This window comes from Delphinus delphis, chromosome 4 (assembly GCF_949987515.2).
Source record: "Delphinus delphis chromosome 4, mDelDel1.2, whole genome shotgun sequence".
NCBI classification, from domain to species: Eukaryota; Metazoa; Chordata; class Mammalia; order Artiodactyla; family Delphinidae; genus Delphinus; species Delphinus delphis.
The window spans coordinates 72952765-72973623 of NC_082686.1; the positions used below are offsets into that span (position 1 = coordinate 72952765).

The 20859-nt window shown below is 47.9% G+C and overlaps 1 protein-coding gene across 1 annotated transcript in view; it reads right to left on the bottom strand.

The window, feature by feature from the left end:
• Positions 1-638: 638 nt before the first annotated feature.
• The window catches only part of BDH1 (3-hydroxybutyrate dehydrogenase 1), a 36641-nt gene continuing 16420 nt past the window's right edge, over positions 639-20859 (bottom strand). Inside the window, 7 exon segments of the mRNA XM_060010143.1 lie at positions 639-2492; positions 2494-2872; positions 4247-4338; positions 4340-4372; positions 8193-8257; positions 20011-20191; positions 20303-20413. Coding sequence (XP_059866126.1) covers positions 2385-2492; positions 2494-2872; positions 4247-4338; positions 4340-4372; positions 8193-8257; positions 20011-20191; positions 20303-20413 — 969 coding nt within the window. The 3' untranslated portion in view covers positions 639-2384.

Consider the following 20859-nt stretch of genomic DNA (forward strand, 5'->3'; position numbering starts at 1 on the left):
GTTCTGCATACATTTTCCTTTAATAAAATTAAGCATGGAAACAAAATCTCCCGAGATATAAAAATGAGATTCTGAATGGCAAGCCTTGTGATTCAAAAAGCTCTTCTTGTTACAATGACCGTCAAGTGTCCCTCCCTGGGCTCTGGAGGGTTTCAGTCTCCCTGCCCACTCTGTCATCCACACAGGCCCTCTGGGCCTCACCGCGCAGATAGGGAGCTGGGCGGGGCATCCCTGCTTGATGACAGAGGGGATCAAAGCCCAAAAGACAGGCTGAATTTTCTCGTTGTGAGACCCCCTCTTCTTTGGCACTGCCTGAGGCCCGTGGCTGGTTCCAGCTCTCCAGGTTCTGCTTTCTCCTGGCACCAGGCTCCACGATTAAGCCAGGCAGCTACTAGAAGAGAAGGAAGAGTTGTTTCTAAAGGGGCCTTGTGTCTTTGTGCCTGGACCACTTCCAAGGTGGGGAATCACCAACCCTTTGAGACCTCAGGTTTGGGTGGGAGCTCCCAAATCAGGAGCTGAGGCCACTCCGGCTGCAAAGGAGATAGGGCACCCTCTAGCGGCAGGCCTGGCCCTTCCAGGGCGAGGCAGAAGGGCTGGTACTCAGGAACCTGTTCCAGGGCCTGCAGATACCTGCAGGAGGGTGTTGCCTGGTTTTGGTCCAAACAGGCAGGCTCTGGGCAATTGCAGGGATACTAGCTTTCAAACCCAAACCCAAGGGCTTCCCTGGTGGCGCAGTGGTTAAGAATCTGCCTGCCAGTGCAGGGTACACAGGTTCAAGCCCTGCTCCAGGAAGATCCCACATGCCACAGAGCAACTAAGCCCGTGCGCCACAACTACTGAGCCTGTGCTCTAGAGCCCGCGAGCCACAACTACTGAAGCCTGCACGCCTAAAGCCCGTGCTCCACAACAAGAGAAGCCACCGCAATGAGAAGCCCGTGCACGGCAATGCACAGTAGCCCCCGCTCGCCATACCTAGAGAAAGCCTGCGAGCAGCAACGAAGACCCAACGCAGCCAAAAATTAAAACAAGTAAAATAAATAAATTTATTAAAAAAAAACAAAAACCCAAACCCAAGAAGTGATAACACAGACTCTGCTGATCAGTGACCTGGTTTAATTAAAAATAAGTCCATAGAAGGGAGGTGAGCCATCAATGAAGGCCACCCTGAGCACCATAGAACAGGTGTGTGTGTGTGTATAAGCACCAGGTGAGACAGACAGGGAACCTGGACCCACCCCTGGGGGAGGAGAGGCCACAGTGCCCGTCCTATGTATCACGGCTCCTGCCAAGAATGTCCCATCAACAGGGGTCCCACCCCAGGCAAGACCAAGCAGACCCAAACCAGAAACAAATTACCTCTTAGCCAATGAGCACCTCCACACAAGTTTGTCCTAAGATAAGCTGGAGAAACCTCAAATGGAAATCTCCAGAATGTTGCCACCCCCTCCACTCAGCTCTGAATCACTGGCTGCAGGCTGCACACAGCAGCACCAAGGACATGCAAAGAGGTGCATGGTGGGCACATGGTATACATGGCCCAGGTGAGGGTATAGAGCTCATCACAGGATCCTCAGATAACTGGATCCAGAGCAGCCCCGGAACATAAAATGTGAAATGTTTCTACAGCAGTGGCAGGAACACACGACTTGGACCTTTATATTTTATATAAAGCAATATAAGCAAAATTGATTTATAAGCAATAAAAGGGTAATTCATGTATCCTCTGAGCCAAAAATTCTTCATGTACAAAAGAAAAAAAAAAGCTGCCCTTTTTACTCATGAGGCTGGTTTAAGGATCAAATGAGATAAATTTTTTTGATGTGGACCATTTCTTTAAAGTCTTTACTAAATTTATTACAATATTGCTTCTGCTTCATGTTTTGATTTTTTGGCCCCGATGCATGTGGGATCTTAGCTGACCAGGGATTGAACCTGCACCCCCTGAACTGGAAGGCGAAGTCTTAACCGCTGGACCGCCAGGGGAATCCTGAGATAAATTTTTTGAACTGATGCTTTGGCTTTAAAATATAAAGGATTTGGATTCTATTTTATAATAAATCTGTTTTTAATATAAAGATGTCTACCTAAAATCGTTGTATAAAATCAATTCCAGAAAGACAGATTCACCGTGTTTGCCCTGAGGTTTGTGGGCCCTGCCCACCACTCTGCACCCCAGTTGAGAAGGCCCGAGCCATTCACTGGGCACACGAGTTGAGCTGGGCTGCCTGCTCTGGTTAACGCTCAGACTGGTGGTGGGTCCTCCTTGGACTGGGATAATCCACAAGTGGGTAATCAAGAGGTAATGACACAAGCCCCTCCCCCTCCCTCCCTCCGTCCTCTTCCCTCCCCCGAGGGCTGCACAACAGAGGCCAGTGCTAAACTCCTCAGTGTATGTAGATCCTGTCAGAGATCACTCTGGGCAAGTGGGTCGTGATCCGCATTCGCACCCAACAGCAGTAGTCCATGGGGTGGTAGCGAGCGCAGGGGGTAGCCGGAGGTCAGGGTGTGGGTGACAGCGCTGATGATGGGGGACGTGTCCGTGGAGCTGCTGTTGCAGTAGGTCTCCATCTTCGCGACCCTCTCGTCAAAGTACTTCCTGCCGTAGTCCTTGCGCACCCCCTCAGGCAGCTCGTCCCACATCTTACTGGCGATGGCATGGATGCGCTCAGCGCCGTGGAGGCTGGTGGTGGCGATGAAGTTGCCGGGTTCCACCACGCCGACCTTCACTCCCAGTGGGTGCACCTCGTAGCGTAGGCAGTCGGAGAAAGCCACCCCAAACCTGGTGATGCAGTACGGGGCGCCGGCCGCGTGGGCCATGCGGCCCAGCATGCCGCTGGTGTTGACCACGCAGCCTGCGGAGCAAGACAGCAAACTCCTGCTCATGCAACAATACCTGCAGAGGGTCTGGGGCCTGGCATGTTTCTGGAGGTCTGGCCAGAACCCAGCCTCCTGGCCCCCGACAGCTATTTTGCGGCCTGTCAGGCTGGGGCTCCGCCTTCTGAACCAGCCAGGGTCAGGGGGCCCCCTCGCTTATAATGAAGGCCAGCTCAGGCCCACACATCAGCGTCAGCATCTCTGGTATTTCCTGGGTAGCTGGCTGTTCCCAGGCAGGACAGGGGAGGAGGAAAGAGTGGAAAGCAGGCCTACATAGTGGCAGGGCACAGTAAAATGAGCAACACACAGCGAGCTCTGTCTCGCCTGCCATGTTCTCCTATTGCCAGTAACCCCAAATTGTTATCACCTGGCCGGGCTCTGTCGCCAGGCAGGCAGGGGCAGGGTTCTGATCCTGACTGCAGATCTAAGACATGCGGACAGAGTCTCAGGCACCGGGAGAGAGTGGGGAGCTGGAGAAGCTCTCCCATAGGCCCCGCCTGGGGGTGCTAGGAGCTGACCACAGCCTCTCCCAGCCGTGGGGCAGGGGATGGAGGAGCCATCCAGCCTGCCCGGTAAGCCCAGGCAGACTTGAGACCCACTCGCCCTGGGTGTGCACCCAGGAAGTTAAGGCACAGCCCCACCTGGGCACTGTGACGAGACACCTTTCAGAAACCTCCATGTTGGAAGCTGCTGAAGGACTGGGGTTTTCTTCCGAAACCCTACAGCTGCTCTCTGGGTTCCTCCTGTCATTGCTGGGACACTGGGACGGACGGTATGGGTCTTCCCCTTTTTGCCGTAATTGTTTGCTACTATTGGGAGAAAATCTGAGTCAGTGACTTAGGTGGTTTGCTTACATTTGGCCACCTAACGTGGTTTGGGCGTTTGTTTCGGCAATTTCTAATCTTGATTATCACTATTATTATTTTCACCTACTACCACAATTGTCTCATTGGTTAACTATGGCATAGTAACCCATAGAATGGATGTACCAACATTTTCTTAACCACACCCCTGTCCATACCTGATGTGTACACACAGCTCTGTGCACAAAGGTGGTTATTTGTCTAGATTAGGTTCCCAGACGGGGATTACAAATGTAATCTTTTAGCCTTTGGTGCAGACTGCTGACCTCTTACCTGCTCTGCTTTCTGAAAATCACACATCCCTTTCTGCCCCCCCGTCCAGGGCACCCCCACTGGTCACCATCCACGGCCCAGTGTGGCCCCTGGGGGTCATGCACTCAGCCAGTAAGGGCAGTGGATGTTGAGTCTAATGAGACCTATTTCCATTCTGAGCAAAGATGAAAAGGTAGAGCAGGCCCAGGGGGCAGGAAGAAGGTCCCTTTCCAACTCAGCTGTGGCCCTCTAAATGAGGGGGAGAAAGGGTTGTCCCCCGCACTCTGCCCCAGAGGTTTACTTCCACCACCTCCTTGTAGGTCTCCATGCTGGTGAACTCCACATCCCCCAAACGCTGAGATGCCCGCATTGTTAACCAGGCCCTACAAGCGTGGGCAGGAGGGGACAGAACCGCACTCATCACAGGGCTTGGCCTCTGGATATCACCCATCAGCCTGCAGGCCATTCCCCTCCTCACTTTCATTCCTTTCCCCCATAACTTGCCAGCTTCTTGTCCAAGGCTCTCGGGACACGTTCTAGAGTCACCCAGGAATGACAGGAGATGGAGAGGCCTAAGCGGCTGGCTGTGACCGTCCCTTCAGTCTCGTGTCCAATTCTCATCTCACTTCTGCCTGCAGCGACTCTCTGACCCATCATGACCCAGCCCTCCTCCAGCCTGGAGCCCCACCTCACCTCACTCGTTTCTACCCTATTCCCCCCAGTCTCATCCCACTCCCTGCACCTGGGCACCTGTTTATTCATTCCTGCCTCTGAGCCTTCACTTGTATTCTCCCTCTTGCCAGAAACCAGGGGAACCTCAGGAGTCTTCCAGGCCAAGCCCTCTCTGGAGGACCAGAGAGGGGACGCGGCGTCCAAGGTCACACAGCAAGTTAGAGGCTCAGCCAAGCCTCGATGTCGGGTGGGGCCCCCAGTCCAGCTCCACTCCAAGACCCTCCTAACCGCTACTCCATCCTCTGTGAACCATGCACTATTGGCTGGGTGTCATGTGGTGAGCCCCTGGCACCTGGTAAGCTGTTCATCAATATGAACAATGGACACACCTGGTCTTTGCAGGTAGCGAACACCCCTCAGCTTTGTGTGGTCCCATGGGGCTTAGTACGGGGTCAGAGCAAACATACACTCTCTGAGTATACTTGGGTTGACTGTTTCCTGCAAGGCCAGTTAAGGGCCAGATAAGTAGACTCAGAGAACTATGTGCTAGAAGGATCACTGGAGTCCGTTTAGCCTGATTACTACTCTCACAGCTAGGGAAACAGAGGACCCAAGGGGGAAGCCTGGCTCTGGTGTGACCAGTGGGGCTGAGGCAGAGGCAGAGCTGAACTGGGGGACGGGGCAATGAGGAGGCAGCCTTGTGCTGCAGGGCCCCCTCTGAGCTGTCTTTTGGGTGTAAGGACTGGATGGGCTGGAGCCTCAGGACGGCGGGGCCCTGCCTCTTCTTTGTGGAATCCCTCAGGATTTAGTCTCCCGTGGCCATGAAGGTGCTCCTTGCTAAGGCATAGCCTCAGGGCAGAGCTGCCTCCTGGGGGGCTGACCCCTGCCTGTGGGAACTCTGGCCCTGCATCACCCCTCGTTAATCATGGAAATGAGTCTGTGTAAATGACAGAGTAATTGGTCTCTAGCTTCTTTCCTTCGTGTTACCCAAATTAAAGCTTCCTCAACTGACCTCTGGTGCCTTCTCCTTCAATTATGGAAAATTAAGGTCATTTATTAGAGGAAGGAAATGGCTGGTTAACAAAGTGCTCATGACGCTCTCACCCCCACTCCCCACGCGGCCACGCCGAAGCCTCCCCCGGCTCAGCTCTCAGGGCTGACCTCACGCAGCCACTCCCCCCCCCACTGCAGACTGTCCCCTGCAAGTCTTTGCCCCACTCCTGTCACCAGGAGAAGCAGAAGGCCTCTCACCAATTGTCAATGCTGCCACTTCACGCTCCACCTTCCACACCATCAGCCATGCATTTTCTCTCTTATGCAACTTCCACTCCTCCGTTGCCCCGGCTCCCTCCCTTCAACATTGTACACAGCAGATGCTCAATAAATGTTTGTCTGTAAATACCATGTCCCCATATCCTAAAGAACTTTTTCTTAATCACGCTACCCCCTCACACCACCGTCTTGCTCTCCTTCCCTCCATAGCCAGGCTTCTGAGAACACAAGCTACACTCTCCAGTTTCCCAGTTCTCTGTCCCAGCCCCATGCTGCTCCAGGGTGTTGAGGGCGGCCCATGCTAAGGACGTCTCCCTCATCCCTCACCCCCGCCATCTTCACTGGCCTCAACCTCTCCCCCCGCACCTGGTGTGCTTACACCACTTATGCATCCTGACCCTCACTCCTCCCTTCGCATTAATGATACCCAAGCATCTCCTCCATCTTCCCTGACCCCTTTCTTCCACCTGCCGCCCAATGTCCTGTCCTAGTGCACCTTCCCTCAGATGACACTCAATGCTTAGGCAGCCTCCTCTTCTTTATGTTCATGGAAATTTCCAGCTGCTTTGTGTTTGATTCATATGGCACAGTATCACACAACATAAAATACATACAGTCCTTTTATCCAGCTAAAATTTAATTACATCTGACGCCGATAACGAAAAAAGTTTAACTGAACTTGACCTGTGGAAGCACACTGTTCCTGGATCACAACTCTGACGACATGATAAGTAGCAACGGTCTGTGGACAAAGGAGCTCACTGGAGTCCTCAGCCAGCATTCTGAATAAACTCATGACATTCCTGCTGGTCTGGGTGACAGTTGTTCTCCTGCAACGGCCCCATCGCCACCTCCGAGTAACTGTTCCAATGTACCCCCGGGGAGTCATGGCTCCTCCCAACCCCACCTCCTCCTCCAGACCATCGCTCTTACCTGCATGTCCCACAGGTCCCCAACTCAACCTAACCAACCAACACACCAAGCGCCCAGTGGCCCAAGCCTGCTCCTCTTGCTTGCTAATAGTTTCACTGTCATCTTCAACTCCTCCAGCCCCTTTGTCTCTTCCCCATCTAATGAGTCAAGAGTACTATTAATATTACTGAGAAAGATCAAAAGGACAGCTGCCAGGCCCTGAACTAGGCACTTTGCATCCACTCATTCTCCTGATCCTCACAACCAACCTATAAAAAAGTACGATAGATACTAAATTGTTCCATATCTGGATGAGGCAACTGAGGCTCAGAGAGGTTAAGCACCTTGCTCAGTGTCACCCAGCTAACCAGTGGACAGGAGGGCATTAGGACCCAGGTCTGTGTGAGGACACAGCCCTGGCACTTAACCCTGTTCTGCTGTTGCCTTCCTTTGCTGCGTCCTCAGAATCGGTGCCTTCTTTCCTGTGTCTACAGCATTAGTTTGGGTCCCTGTTGCCTCCCTCCTATGTTGTTGGAGAAGCCCTCCCGGGTCTCCCTGTCACAGTCTCTTTCCTCCTCCTCCATCCTGATCTGACCCCCTCCGGCAGATTCTCCTCCTCAGTCAACCACTTCCTGCTCCTATGCTTCCCTTCCAGAGTGGGGCGTGCGAGGCCTCCTTTCCCATGTTTCTCACCCACTCTCCACCAAGGACTCTGCCCTCTCTGAGCCTAAACAGCCTGCCACTCCTCTGACATCACAGCCCCTCCTGCCTCCACTGCTTCCTGGCTCCGCTCAGCTCCCCTGCCCCTCAGCCTGAGAGCAGCTTTAGTTGAAATGCCCCTGCCATGGTCAGATTGACATGTGAGCCTCACAGATGGACAAGCTGAGAGCCTCACAGGTGAAGGGACAAGCCCAAGATCACACTTCTAGTAAGAGGCTAAGCCCAGAGTAACTCCAGTCTTCTCACTCCCAGACCAAGGGTGCCCCAGATGTAGGGACTTCCCTGTCCGTGGCATAATGTCTCCAGTGCTATAACTGTTCCTCATAGGTCCCACTGTGAAGCCACTGACTTCCACTTGGCTGGTGCCCAGCTACAAACTTCTCCTCCCCGCTCATACCCTTTCGGGTGCTCAGCACACTACCAAGTATACAGTAGGCACTCAATAAATGTTTACTGAATGAAAGATAAGGGATGGTTTCAAGATCAGGCCAGGCCCACAGCCTGCTCGTTGGTCTACTCACTTGGCCTTTCCCTGCAGTGGGGAGGAGAGGGCTGGTTACAGGCTCTGGATGTCCAGTCCCTCAGAGCCCTGCTGGGGAGCAAAGGGGCTCGTGGCAGATGGCTCACCAGCTCTAATCGGACAACGCCCTTCATCTCACCACCACGGCTGGCTCCCCTGGCTTTGGCAGCAACTGTTCCACAGAGCCAGGGTGAAAGGCATCAAACTCGCCATCAAAATGTGCCCTCAACGGTGCGGGCAATGGGAGTGGGGAGAATGCACTTGTCTCCCGGAAGGTTCCTGCTGGGGTCGATGGGTGGAGTACGAGTCAGAGCGGCCACCAGCTTAGGAAAAGCATCTGGTCTGAAAGCTCAGGGAGGGCACCACCTGGAGGTCAAAGACAGTATTGCCTGAGAAGGCGGGAATTTGTGCTGTTTTACCAGGAAAAAGACAGTTGGGAGGGGGGGCAGGAAGAGAGAGAAAGAGGGAGAGAGAGACATGTACAACCACGTATCTGACAGATTTATTTTCTTTTTCAGACCTAAAAATCTTCACATCTTTCTTCCAAAAAATGCAGTATTGGTTAAGTAAGGTCATGGTGAGTGGTTTAACAACCCTTCCTGAAATGCATCGAGCAGAAAAAAGCAGCAGGGAAAGGTTTGTGTGTCAGGGTGGTGCTGGGGTTTAAGCCCAATCCAAGGGCAGGGGGTGAGTGCTTCCCCCTGCAACCCAGGGTCCTCCCTGCCTTGCCCGGTTAGGCTAACTGGCCAGACTAGTACAGGGAATGGAGGTGATTCTGCCCTGGCGGCAGAGGACAACAAGAACCAGGGTCTGTGTACTCAGGTGTATCCCTTAAGAGGTGCCCAGTTGTTCCAGCTACAGTTGGAAATAAGGGCATCGCCACCTGTCCTGACCTGCTCAGGTTAATGCAATGAGGAAATTGCTTTTTAAAAAAACCTGTTATATGACAAAGCTCTATGCAAATTCAGGTATTATTAAACAGGAGAAAAGTGTCATTCACTCGGCAAACATTTCTTGGGCCTCTGTCATGTTCTAGCACTGTGCTAAGAACACAGACACAAAAATAAATAACTCAGCCTCTGTTCGCAAAGAGTCAAGTTTTAGGGAAGGAGGCAGATGGGTAAGCAAAGAATACGGGGTGACTTTGCTGTATGAAAGCTTGTGGGAGGTGGGAGGCTGCACAGAAGGTGGGGTGGGCAGGGAAGAGCCTCCGAAGGCAGTGCCAGCTGAGGACATTAACAAGAGGGGGCCTGGGGATGGGGCACTTCAGGAGGAGGGGCACTACGGTCCTGCCGTAAGCCACTGCAGGCAGGGCAGAGGCAGAGGAAGTGGTGGGACATGAGGCAGGAGAGGTGGGCAGCGGTCTGCTTGGGGTCAGGGGTGAGCTGCTGGAGGATTTGAATGAACTAGACACCATTTATTGTTTACTGTGCTTCACACTGTGCTAAGCATTGGACATGCATTATCTCATTAGTCCTCACGCCCTAAGCAGGTTGTATTACCATATTTCCTGGATTCTATGACACATACTTTTTTCACCACAGGGATGAGCTACGATCGATGTGAAAATTAAACACTGTCAGTCATAATTTAATTGGTAGTGACTTTTCTCAGTGGTCTACAGAACAGTGATGCATCTTATGAGAGGAAAGGAGTAGCTGCCAGAGGATGAAGTGATGGAGAAATGCCTACTCTCGGCCGAGGGCTTGCCTGGGCTACATCTGGTACTGAAACAAACATCCCCAGGAAGGCCAGAGCGGGAAGCACGAGGATGGTCAGCATACACCGGTGGAAAGTTCTCTGCAGGTTGGGCTGAGTGTCAGTGGTTTGAACCAGGAGGACCCTAACCCCAGGTTCTCCAGGAGGCCTCCCCAGTGGCCCTGGAAGAAGCAGCACGGTGTAGCACCAGGAATGCCAGCCACATCCAGAGTCACCTCTGCACAGAGCAGCCAGGTGTGAGGCTCAGTCCACGCTGAACCCCGCTGGTATGCCAGTCTTCCCAAACGACATGGTGTTCCAGCTATGGGGGAGCAGATGAGCCTGGAGCTCCTGCTGCCGTCCCCACAGAGGGCTGCACCAGAGAAGAGCTCCCTGGACGCCATCTTCAAGTCCAGAGGCTGGAGGGGCTGGTGCCCACAGACACCTCTCTTTCCCACAGACAGCACGTGGACATTAGGAAAACACATATCTTGTTTTAATTCAGTCTTCATATCTGGTTCCTCAAATGCCCCTTGGGGTAGAGCCCGCGTGGCCTGAGTCTCCGAGGGACGCTGATGTCTACTCCCGATAGCATGGATTCCAGCTGCTATCGAGAGCTGAGTGACATTTCCTCCTCTGGACTTCGTTAACCCTGCTGCCGTCTGGCAGCAGCTCTCGGGCCCCACGCCAGACCTCTCCTGTGCCTCTAGCCAGCATCAAGCCAATGTCCCTGCAGTTCCTGGGGGAAGCCCCTCACTCTAGGCCAGGGTCCCGGCAGGAACTTAGCTTGGCAGCTAAGAGCCTTCTCACAGAGGAAACCGGGGGTTAATCTCACAGCCCACAGCTTCAGGCTCAGCATTCAGGCCCCAGGAGAGAAACCCCACCCTCCTACCTTCTCCAGACATTCCTCCCAGGAGTCCTCATCCGCCTCTGAGCAGCCTGCACGTCCTGCTGTCAGTTTGCCTCCAGCTGTTCAAAGGAAACTTTTCCCAACCCCCCTCAGCCCACAGGCCGCAGACTATGGCAGTCTGTCCCCTTCCGGATCCACCTGTCCCGGGGCCCAGGCTGCACTGCCCGGGCCACACTGCCTCCCTGGCTCCAGGGTTTCTGTCTTTGTCCATGTCTGTCTTGCTGCTCAGGGACAAGCATTCGGTCCTACTGTGTTGGTGCCTGTGTAACCGGTTTATTGATAAACCCACTTCTTTCACTATCCCTTTAAACTTCGTCTGTAAGCTACTTTACCACCCCTGGATGAAATTTCAGGCAAGTCTTGTAGCTTTTCCACTCATTCTCAGATAACAGAGAACCTCTTTGTCTTGGCAGGGAGTCCAGTTCAGTCTACTAATCAAATAACTCCTGTCCAGTCTGGCTTGAATACCCAAACTCTCAAACTTATATCCAGTTTGGATCTAGAGACTGTCATACAGAGTGAAGTAAGTCAGAAAGAGAAAAACAAATATCGTATATTAAAGCATATATGTGGAACCTAGAAAAATGGTACAGATGAACTCGATTGCAGGGCAGAAATACAGACACAGATGTAGAGAACAAACGTATGGACACCAAGGGGGGGAAGTGGCGGCGGCGGGTGGTGGTGGTGTGATGAATTGGGAGATTGGGATTGACATGTATACACTGATATGTATAAAATGGATGACTAATAAGAATCTGCTGTATAAAAAAATAAATAAAATAAAATAAAATTTAAAAAAACCACAACAATTTATATCCAGTTTAGAGCCTGCCCTGACCCAGGCCTGGCAGGGCTGTGGGAAGTGGAAGTGGGGTGCCAGGTAGCAGGGCTGGAAGCTGGCCTTCTCACTATTTTCAAGTTCGCCGTCCTCTCCTATTCCTTAATCTCTGACCCTTCCAGGGCTGGATGCAGGGGCTGGCTAATGAAGGGGCAAGATGTAGTCTTCTGAGGGTGGTGCCACTGTTGTCTGCTCTTGGAGCCCTGGGACAGCAGGTGCTCAAGAGCTGGTCCTCCCTTCGTGGGACACTTTTGTGGTTTCCGCAGAGATCCTTCCACTGGACCATTCCCTCCTCTACCTGGGCATCTCCTCCCTCAGCCTGGGCGCTTCAGTGGGACACCCTTCTGGCTGAGTCACATGCACCCTCCTAGAGGTCTCACTGCACAGGTGCCCTTAAGATGACTCCAGGCAGCTCTCCCATTGTGCATATCAGGTCCAGGCGGCAGTGTCCTGCCTGGGTAGAAGGACAGCCCTCTCTCTAGGGGCTCTCTTTGCTCTGCTTCCAGATGAGCCACTCCACCCTCATTTGGGGGCTTTTAGACTTCTTTTGGTAAACACTAACACACCATTTTGTGACCTCCAAACTCCAAGGCACAAAATGTAAGTTCTCCAAGTAAGTTCTCTTGAAGCCCACCTCATTTTAGTTGAGACCAGAGGGAAAACAGCACAGCACCCTAACTACTCTTTCCAATCTTGCAACCTCTTCTACCTCAATTTATTACAGCATCGAGGCAGGTCATGGGCTAGTCCCAGCAGAAAGGTTTCACAGTCTCTCAGCATTTATCGTTAGGCAGTCTAGCACCTCAAGGCAGAATGTGAGGACACTCAGCACATATTATATGTGAGCATCTATCACACGTATTAGAAACATGGTGACAAGAGGAACAAGTCTGGAGTGTTGTAATATTACAGGATGAGCCAAAGGAGGAGGCAGCAAAGGAGACGGAGAAAAACCAAGAGTGCAGGGTGTCCACAAAGTCAAGAAACAAAGCGTTACAAGCGAGAGTGGTTTGTTTGGTCAAAGCTGCTGACAGGTTGCGTATGAAAATGGTCTGAGAAGTAGCCAATGGATCTGACAAAATAGGGGCTGCTGGCATCCTTGATAAAAGCCGTATCAGAGGCATTCAGAGCCCCGCCTGGTCTGGTCCTGCCTTCCTTTCTCAGCTTCCTCTTCCTCCACAAAGGGCACTAGGCTTCAGCTACCTCAAAGTACCAGTGATGGCTGGATATGCCACCTCCGCCCATCACGGGCAGCTCCTGTTCGTCCTTACAGATGGTGATGAAATGCCATCTTGGCCCACCAAGCCTTCCGTGCGCTCCCAGAGAGGCAATCTTTTCCTCCTCCGATACAAATCTTCCCGCTACCACCCCCCATGCTCATTCACACTGCGCCCCTCTCACTTATTGGGCTTCAGCCACAGAGGCCTCCTGCTGTTTCTCTAGCCCCCCAGGCACACACTCTCCTTGGGGGTTTTGGCTTGGCCGTCCCCTTTTCCCACACGCATCTGCATGACTTGCTCCCTCACTTCTCAGTGAAGTCCTTCTTCCCTCTTTAAAACCCTTCCACCACATTCACCCTCCATCTTCTTTTCCTGCTTTATTTTCCTCCATAGCTTTTATCATCCCACAGAGAAGCAATTTACTTACTTACTGTATTCCTTGTCTATCTCCTCCCCCCACATAAACTCCACAGGGCAAGAACCTGTCACTGAATTGGTACATGCTGTAGCTCCAACAGAGAATGTTGTTGGATCATAGCAGGTGCTCAATAAACATCTTTTGGTGAATAAACAAATAAACAGAGTGGTAGGAGCAAAAGCCCCATCTAACTAGGTTGGGGGAAAAAATGGAAAGTAAATGAAAACATCTAGTACAAGAAACCCTCTCGGGGTGCTTTTCTATAAAGGAAAGCAGAGAAATGGGGTGGTAGCACACACAGGAAGTGGAGTTGTGTCGTGGTGTGTGTGTGCGCACACGCATGTACATGTGCCAAAGTGATTTGGTAGAGAGTGAGGGGTTAGTGATGTGGGAGGGTGGAGACACCTATCTGGTGGAGCCAAGTCCCTGAGCTGGCCTGAGGCACTGAGATCTGAAGCACAAGAGGAGGGGTAACTAAATAAGAGCAGGCAGAGTGTTTGGCAGAGGTAGCTAGAATCTATCATGCGGCTTAACATCTCAGAACCAGCTTGGAAGACTAAGCTCCCATTTTCAACTCCTGCAGCACTTTATCCATAGTCCCTAATGGATCTGACCATTTTCTGGTTTGCATAACTAGTTCAGACCTCTAGTGACTTCTGCCCCCTCTAGCTCTTAACCAGAACAGACAGACCATGACACCGTAATAGTCAAGAGGTAGACACCACCAGACATAACCTGGCAGTGATTTGCCTGGTATTCTCCTCAAAGTACGTGTCACTAACTCATAACATCACCGCTGCAGGAGTGGAAGGACCTAAGATCACCCAGTCGGACTCTCTCGTTATAAGTAAGAGCAGACTGGGGCTTGGGGAGGCGAAGTGCTTGCCCAGTTCCCAGGTTAGTGGCTGATCTAGGACTAGCACCCAAGGCCCTGACTCCCTCTCGAAAGCTCCTCTGCAGCATTAGGTCCGGGTGTGCTCCCACCTTGTCCCTGGACAGGCCAGCACAATGGCACAGGTGCTGAATATACGAATGAGGAATTTTAAAGGCACAAAGCGTTTTGAGGCATCACGACTCCTGCCAGGACCTGTTAAGGCAGGTCCACATTATACAGAGAACCCAACCTTCAGCATGGCCACACCCATTTCCCCCCAAATCCCTTCACCATTAGAGGGAGTAGGCACTGGTATCGATTTCGAGGGGAGCACTTTGGCAGATTTGAATAAATTCTAAAATCTGCACACCTTTCCACCTAGCACTTTCACATCTAGAAATTTTTCCTAAGAATTACTAATGAAAGGTAGGTGCAAGACTATTCACTGTGGCTTTGTTTATAATAACGAAAGTAAGAAATACAGTGCACAGATGAATTGTAGTTACTTTGGGGCAAGAGACTGAAATGAAAAGACTTCACTTTTTTACACCACATATTTCTGTATTGTTTGAATCTATTAGGAATATGTACTACTTCCATAATGCAAAATAAATAAAAATTAAAAGGACAAACTCTTCTCTGATCTAGAAATATGTTCAGACCATGACAATGCAAATTACTTTACTATTTATACTTGTTCATATTCTTGAATTTTTTACATTGAACAGATACTGTTTTATAGATATTAAACCTAGTAAAAAAAAAAATTCCTTCCCAGGGTTCCTACTGCCTTCAAAATAAAGAAAAATATCTCATCCACTGAGCAGAGACAGCAAGTTGTCCTGAATACCCATTCTTCCTTTCTTCTATAGCAGTAAAACCCCTGACTTAAAGCAGGGTACATGTTGTTTCAGAATACCAATTACATTTCCCAGAATCCCTAGCAGTCAGGTAGGCCATGTGACTAAGCTCTGCCCAACAGAGTGACAGCATGGGTACTATATGTGCAACTTCTGGGTCATGCCTTTAAAGAACAGTAAAAGAAGCACTCACAGTAAGAGAAATACAAATTAAAACTATATTGAGATACATTTCTCACCTAACAGATTGGCAAAAATCAAAAGTTTGAAGTACACTCTGTTGGTGAAAGTATGCAGAAACAGGTATTCTCATACATTACTGGTGGGAATATAAAACTACACAACCCCTATGATAGGAAATTGGGGGATATCTTTTAAAATGATGACTTATTTCATTAACCCTTTGACCTAAGAGTAATCTCATTCCTAGGAATTTACCCTAAAGGTAAACCTCCAAAAAATATGTGAAAAATACATACTCACAAGGTTATTCATTGTGGCATTATTTGTAATTGCAAGATATTGGAAAACAACCTAAATGCTCATGCGTATATAGGAAACCAGTGCAGTAAACTATGGTCCACCCACACAATGGAGTACTATGATGCTGTTTAAAAAAAGTGAGGAAGATCTCTGTGAATTCACATGGAGTGGTTTCCAAGATATATTGGTAAGTTTCTTAAGTACAAAAGAGTATACACATTTGTGTAAGAAGGGGGAAATGAAAGAATGGAGTGGAGTAGAAAAAAATAGGAGGTGGGAGAGTAACACTACTTTGAGTTTACCTTTTTATATAATTTTGACTTTAGATACTTGTTAATGTTTTATATCTTCTAAAATTAAATAAATCAAGAAGAATAGGGGGAACAAAATACAAACAAATGAATCAAACTTTTTCAAATTAATAATAATTAATCCAAGTAACTTTAAACACAGTGCTTTGTATACCTTTGGTCAATAGATAAAAAACACTTTAAAGAAATCTTAAGCTCTACTGTGGTGGCCACAGTAGACTTCCTTTCAGGACAACCTGCTATGGGAGCAGCTGACAGAAGGTCTCCAGCTGCCGCAACTTCAGATCCACTGCGGCATGAATGCCATGGCCACGGCCATATGTGCCTGAGTTACTCTCAGCCAATGGCCAAGCATGACAAAAGTACAGGGCCATTCCTGCCCAAGGCAGGTCTCCTCTAATAAATAACCTTTGCTGGGGACGTCCCCATCGTCCCAGCCGAGACTCTCAGACTGAACTGCAGTCTGACCTGCGCCTACCTATTTCTCTTTTCACAGACCTGCATTGCAGTCTAAAGGATTGCCCTGACTTTTCCTGCTCTCTGCCCTTTAGCCATTACAGGCATTCCCTAGATCAAGCTCTTGTACATCGAATCCTATTTCGGCACCTGCTTCTTGCAGGATCTGGCCTGACACAACAACTTAGTAGCTTTGCTGTTTGTAATGGTATGAATGTAGCAATTCTGAAGCATTTGTGTATATATTGTAGGATTAACTAAATTAGTAAATATATCAATATAGTTGGGAATCAGCATGCTAACTGCAGGAAAAGAAACAAATACGGAATGAGGGAAGCAGGAAGAATGCTGTTGTGTTGAATTGGAATAGGTCAGTATAACCTCATGAACTGTGTGTGTGTGAGTGTGATATTTATAGGAAATGTATATAGGAGATATAAATAGATATAGTGTGGGTATATGTATATATGTGGGTATGATTATATATACGTCTTCTAGCTTCGTCCGCTGAGGAGATCAAGGAGCAGCAATGCCCCATTAGCAATGAGAACATCTAACGCCCAGATGTTGGTGTCTAAATTCCATTAAAAGGAACCAGGTAAAAACACATGTCTACACAGAGACATGTATGTGAATGTTCATAGTGACATTAGTCACAATGGCCAAAAATCCAAACATTTTTATCCAAATATCTATCAACTAGTGAATTTTTTAATGTACCATATCCATACAATAAAATAGCAACCAGTAGTAAAAAGGAATGAACTACTGATACATTCTACAATATGAATGAATCTCAAACACATTATGCTAATAAACCTGGCACATAAGACTACTCATTGTATGATTCCATTTATTTGAATAGTCCAGAAAGGCAAATCTAAAAAGGCAGAAATCAGTGGCTACCTAGAACTAGAGGTAGGTGTGGGTAGGTGTGCAAATGATCAAGAGGGAAATTTTTGAAAGTTGGAAATGTTCTAAAAATGGATTGTGGTAAATGTTGCAGAACTTGCTAAATTAGGGGAATTGTCTCCCAATTACTTTTGCAGCTTCATGTCCCAATGCTTCCTTTCATGCATCCTAAATTCCACTTTATGAGTCCCAGTGGAGCCTCATACTTCCAAGTCTATGGTTAGGTTACTCCTTCTGTCTGACAGGTCATTCCCCCCAGTTTCCTCCTATGACAGCATTATTCATTCTCCATGTCCCAGAACAAGTGTCACCCCTTTTGTCATGCCAGAGTCAATCCCTTCCTTCTGTGCATTCTCATTAAACATTCTTTGCACAACCCTGAGAACACTCTCCACTCTAATTCTTCCAGTTGTGTCTGTGCATGGCTGTCCCATCACCACTGGAAAATGCTCCTTGGGGACAGAGATCAGGTCTTACTCTTCTTCAGCACCTAGCAAAGTGTCAGGAACATCATTAGCATTTGGCAAATGAATGAATGAATGAATGAATGAAGCTATGAAGAACAAGAGACACTGAAGTGAATGGAAAAGATATCAGCTGTTGTAAGCAACAGATGAGCCAGTTGTTGGGAAGGCAATGAAAAAACAACTACAAACACTGGCCCAGGTTCTGGGCAGTACTGATATTAAATACTCAGCTTGAAATAAGATTCTGGGAAGATGGCAGACTAGAAACCACCAGGAATCTGTCTCCCCACCTAGACAATAAGTGCACTGGCAGAATCTGTCTAATGTAACTATTTTGGAATTCTAGAATCTGTTGAAGGCTTGCAACTTCCAGGAGACTGTATGGATAGTAAACTGCGGTTGATTTTGGCCAACCTAACCACTTCTATTCAACATATTACTGGAAGTTGTAGCCAGAGCAATTAGGCAAGAAAAAGAAATGAAAGATATCCAAACTGGAAAGGAAGAAGTAAAACTATCTGCTTGTAGATGATATGATCTTACATGTAGAAAACCCTAAAGATTCCACAAAAGTAAAACCCTGTTAGAAATAACAAGTGAATTCAGCACAGTAGCAGGATAAAAGTCACACAAAAATCAGGCACATTTCTACACACAATGAACACTCTGAAAAGGAAATGACAAAAACAATTCCATTGACAATAGCATCAAAAAAGAATAAAATACTTAGGAATTAGCTTAACCAAGAAGGCGAAAGACTTGCACAATGAAAACCACAAAACATTTCTGAAAGAAATTAAAGGTGAAAGAAATAAATGGAAACACATCCTGTGTTCATGGATCGGATGACTTAATACTGTTAAAATGTCAATACTACCCAAAACAATCCACAGATTTAATCCAATACCTGTCAAAATTGTAATGATGTTTTTTTAGAGCAAGAGAAACCTATCCTAAAATTCATATGGAATCTCAAGGGACTCCAAATAGCCAAAACAAACTTGAAAAAGAAGAACAAAACTGAAGGACTCAGACTTATTGATTTCGAAACTTACTACAAAGCTGCAGTAATCAAAATAGTCTAGTACTGGCATAAAGACAGACCAATGGAATAGAATTGAGAGCCCAGAAATAAACCCTCATATATATGGTCAAATGATTTTTGACAAGTATACCTTGACCACTCACTGGGGAAAGGACAGTCTTTTCAACAAGTGGTACTGGGAAAAGTGGATATCCACATGTAAAAGAATGAAGATGGACCCTTACCTAATACCACACACAAAAATTAACTCAAAATGGATCAAGAACCTACATGTAAGACCAAAACAATAAAACTCTTAGAAGAAACACAGGGCAAAACCTCATGACATAGGATTTGGCAGTGATTTCTTGGATATGACACCAAAGGCGCAAGTAACAAAATTAAAAATAGGCAAATTAGACTTCATAAAAATTTTTAAATTTTGTATATCATAGACACTATCCCCAGAGTAAAAAGGCAACCCACAGAGTGGGAGAAAATATTTGCAAATCACATATCTGATAAGGATTTAATATCCAGAATATATAGAGAACTCCTAAAACTCAAAAACAACAACAAAAACATACCGTTAAGAAATGGGCAAAGGACTTCAATAGACATTTCTCTAAGGAAGATCTATGAATGGCCAGTAAGCACATGAAAAGGTTCTCAACATCAAAAATTATGAGGGAAATGCAAATCAAAACTACAATGAGATATCACCTCACACCCATTATGATGACTATCATCAGAAAAAACCCCCAGAAAACAACAAGTATTGGCAAGGATATAGAGAAATTGGAACCCTTGTGCACTGTTGGTAGGAATGTAGCATGGTATAATCACTGTGGAAAACAGTGTGGCAGTTCCTCAAACGATTTAAGATAAAATCATCATATGATCCAGTAATTCTACTTGTGGGTATATACCCCAAAGAATCGGAAGCAGGATCTTGAAGAGATATTTGTACACCCATGTTCATAACGGCATTATTCACAATAGCCAAAATGTAGAAGAAACCCAAATGTCCATTGACAGATGAATGGATAAGCAATATATGGCATATACACACAGTGGAATATTACTCAGCCTTAAAAAGGAAGGAAATTCTGTAATATGCTACAGGATGGATGAACCTTGAGGACATTATGCCAGTCACAAAAAGACAAACACTGCACGAGTCCACTTATATTAGATACTTAGAGTAGTCAAATTCATAAAGACAGAAATTGTAATGGTGGTTGCCAGGGACTGGAGGGGAGGGGAGAATGGGCAGTTATTGTTTATATTAGGTATAGACTTTCAGTTTTGCAAGATGAAAAGTGTTATGGAGATGGATGGAGGTGATGGTTGTACAACAATGTGAATATATTTAACACCGCTGAACAGTACGCTTAAAAGTGGTTAAGATGGTAAATTTTATTTTGTATGTATTTGATTGCAATTTTAAAACCCTACCAAACAATGACTATGTATAAAAGGACAATGATGGGCTTCCCTGATGGCGCAATGGTTGAGAGTCCGCCTGCCGATGCAGGGGACACAGGTTCGTGCCCCGGTCCAGGAAGATTCCACATGCTGCAGAGTGGTTAGGCCCGTGAGCCATGGCCACTGAGCCTGCGTGTCCGGAGCCTGTGCTCCACAAGGGGAGAGGCCACAACAGTGAGAGGCCCGCGTACCGCAAAAAAAAAAAAAAAAAAAAAAAAAAAAGGACAATGATTATGAAGATGACCCATCTCTTACCTTCATCAAGTAGCCAGCAAATACAAGGAAGCCTTTTGAATGCAGATGCTTGGCCAAGGAGAACCCAAATCCAGAGTCACAGCCTGTGACCAAGACAGCTTTGCTGGCAACCTGTTTTAAAAGGTCAGACCCCACATTAGGAACCCAGGATCCTGAGGGCTGAATGACCAGGCCTCCTCTGGGCAGTAAAAATTAGGGCTTCCTGAGTGGGCCAGGCCTGGCCCTCCCCACTTGTCTCTTGCTGTTTGGAGAAGCATCCTGGTATAGTAGAAATGCTTGGACTCAGAATCAAGAGACCAGGTTCTAACCCAGACTCTACCACCAACTAGCAATATTGCTTGGGGAAGTTGCCTCCTCTTTCTGGACCTCAGTTTCCTCATCTACAATCACCATCATCACCATCACCATCATCACTGTCATCTTCATCGTCAAGTACTGAGTACCTACCATGGGCAAGGCACTGTGCATGCATTATTTTAATTCTCACAGTAACTCCATATAATAAGTATGATTATTATATCACGTTACAAGTGAGGAAATAGACATTTAAATGCCCA